This window comes from Myotis brandtii, unplaced genomic scaffold, assembly GCF_000412655.1.
Source record: "Myotis brandtii unplaced genomic scaffold, ASM41265v1 scaffold612, whole genome shotgun sequence".
In the NCBI taxonomy this organism is placed as follows: domain Eukaryota; kingdom Metazoa; phylum Chordata; class Mammalia; order Chiroptera; family Vespertilionidae; genus Myotis; species Myotis brandtii.
In genome coordinates this window covers 3,532,156-3,532,598 of record NW_005370328.1, presented here as the reverse complement: position 1 = coordinate 3,532,598, position 443 = coordinate 3,532,156, and the positions used below count along the sequence as shown (strand labels likewise).

Here is a 443-nt window from a genome sequence, read left to right as displayed (position 1 = left end):
TAGAAACATCAATGATGAGAGAGAATCATTGATCGGCTGCCTCCTGCACGCCCCACCCTGGGGATGGAGCCCACATCCTGGGCAACTGCCCTGACCTATTAATCATCCTGGTTCATAGGTTGATGCTCAACCCCTGAGCCACGCCCCCGAGGCTCTCTGGACCTTTCACCTCAGTTACTAGTGAATCACTGGCTGGAGCCGACCTGAAGGAACCAGAGCGAAGCTCAGGGCTCAGTCTGACTTCGCTGCAGCCCCCACCCGGTGCCCGTACTGACCCCGATTCTCCCTGTTCTGTGTTCCAGAACCGCCACCTACTGGCTCACGCGCATCCAGTCCTTCCTCTACTGCAACGAGAACGGGCTCCTGGGCAGCTTCTCGGAGGAGACGCACTCCTGCACCTGCCCCAGCGACCAGCTGGCCTGGCCGGCCGGCCTGCCCTGCAC

General features: G+C 60.7%; 1 protein-coding gene across 1 annotated transcript in view; it reads left to right on the top strand.

Moving 5' to 3' along the window:
* LOC102257561 (BMP/retinoic acid-inducible neural-specific protein 3-like) overlaps window positions 1-443 on the top strand; it is a 44,716-nt gene that overhangs the window by 43,190 nt on the left and 1,083 nt on the right. The window contains 1 exon segment of the mRNA XM_014528046.1: window positions 303-443. This exon segment is cut by the window's right edge and continues 10 nt beyond it. Coding sequence (XP_014383532.1) covers window positions 303-443 — 141 coding nt within the window.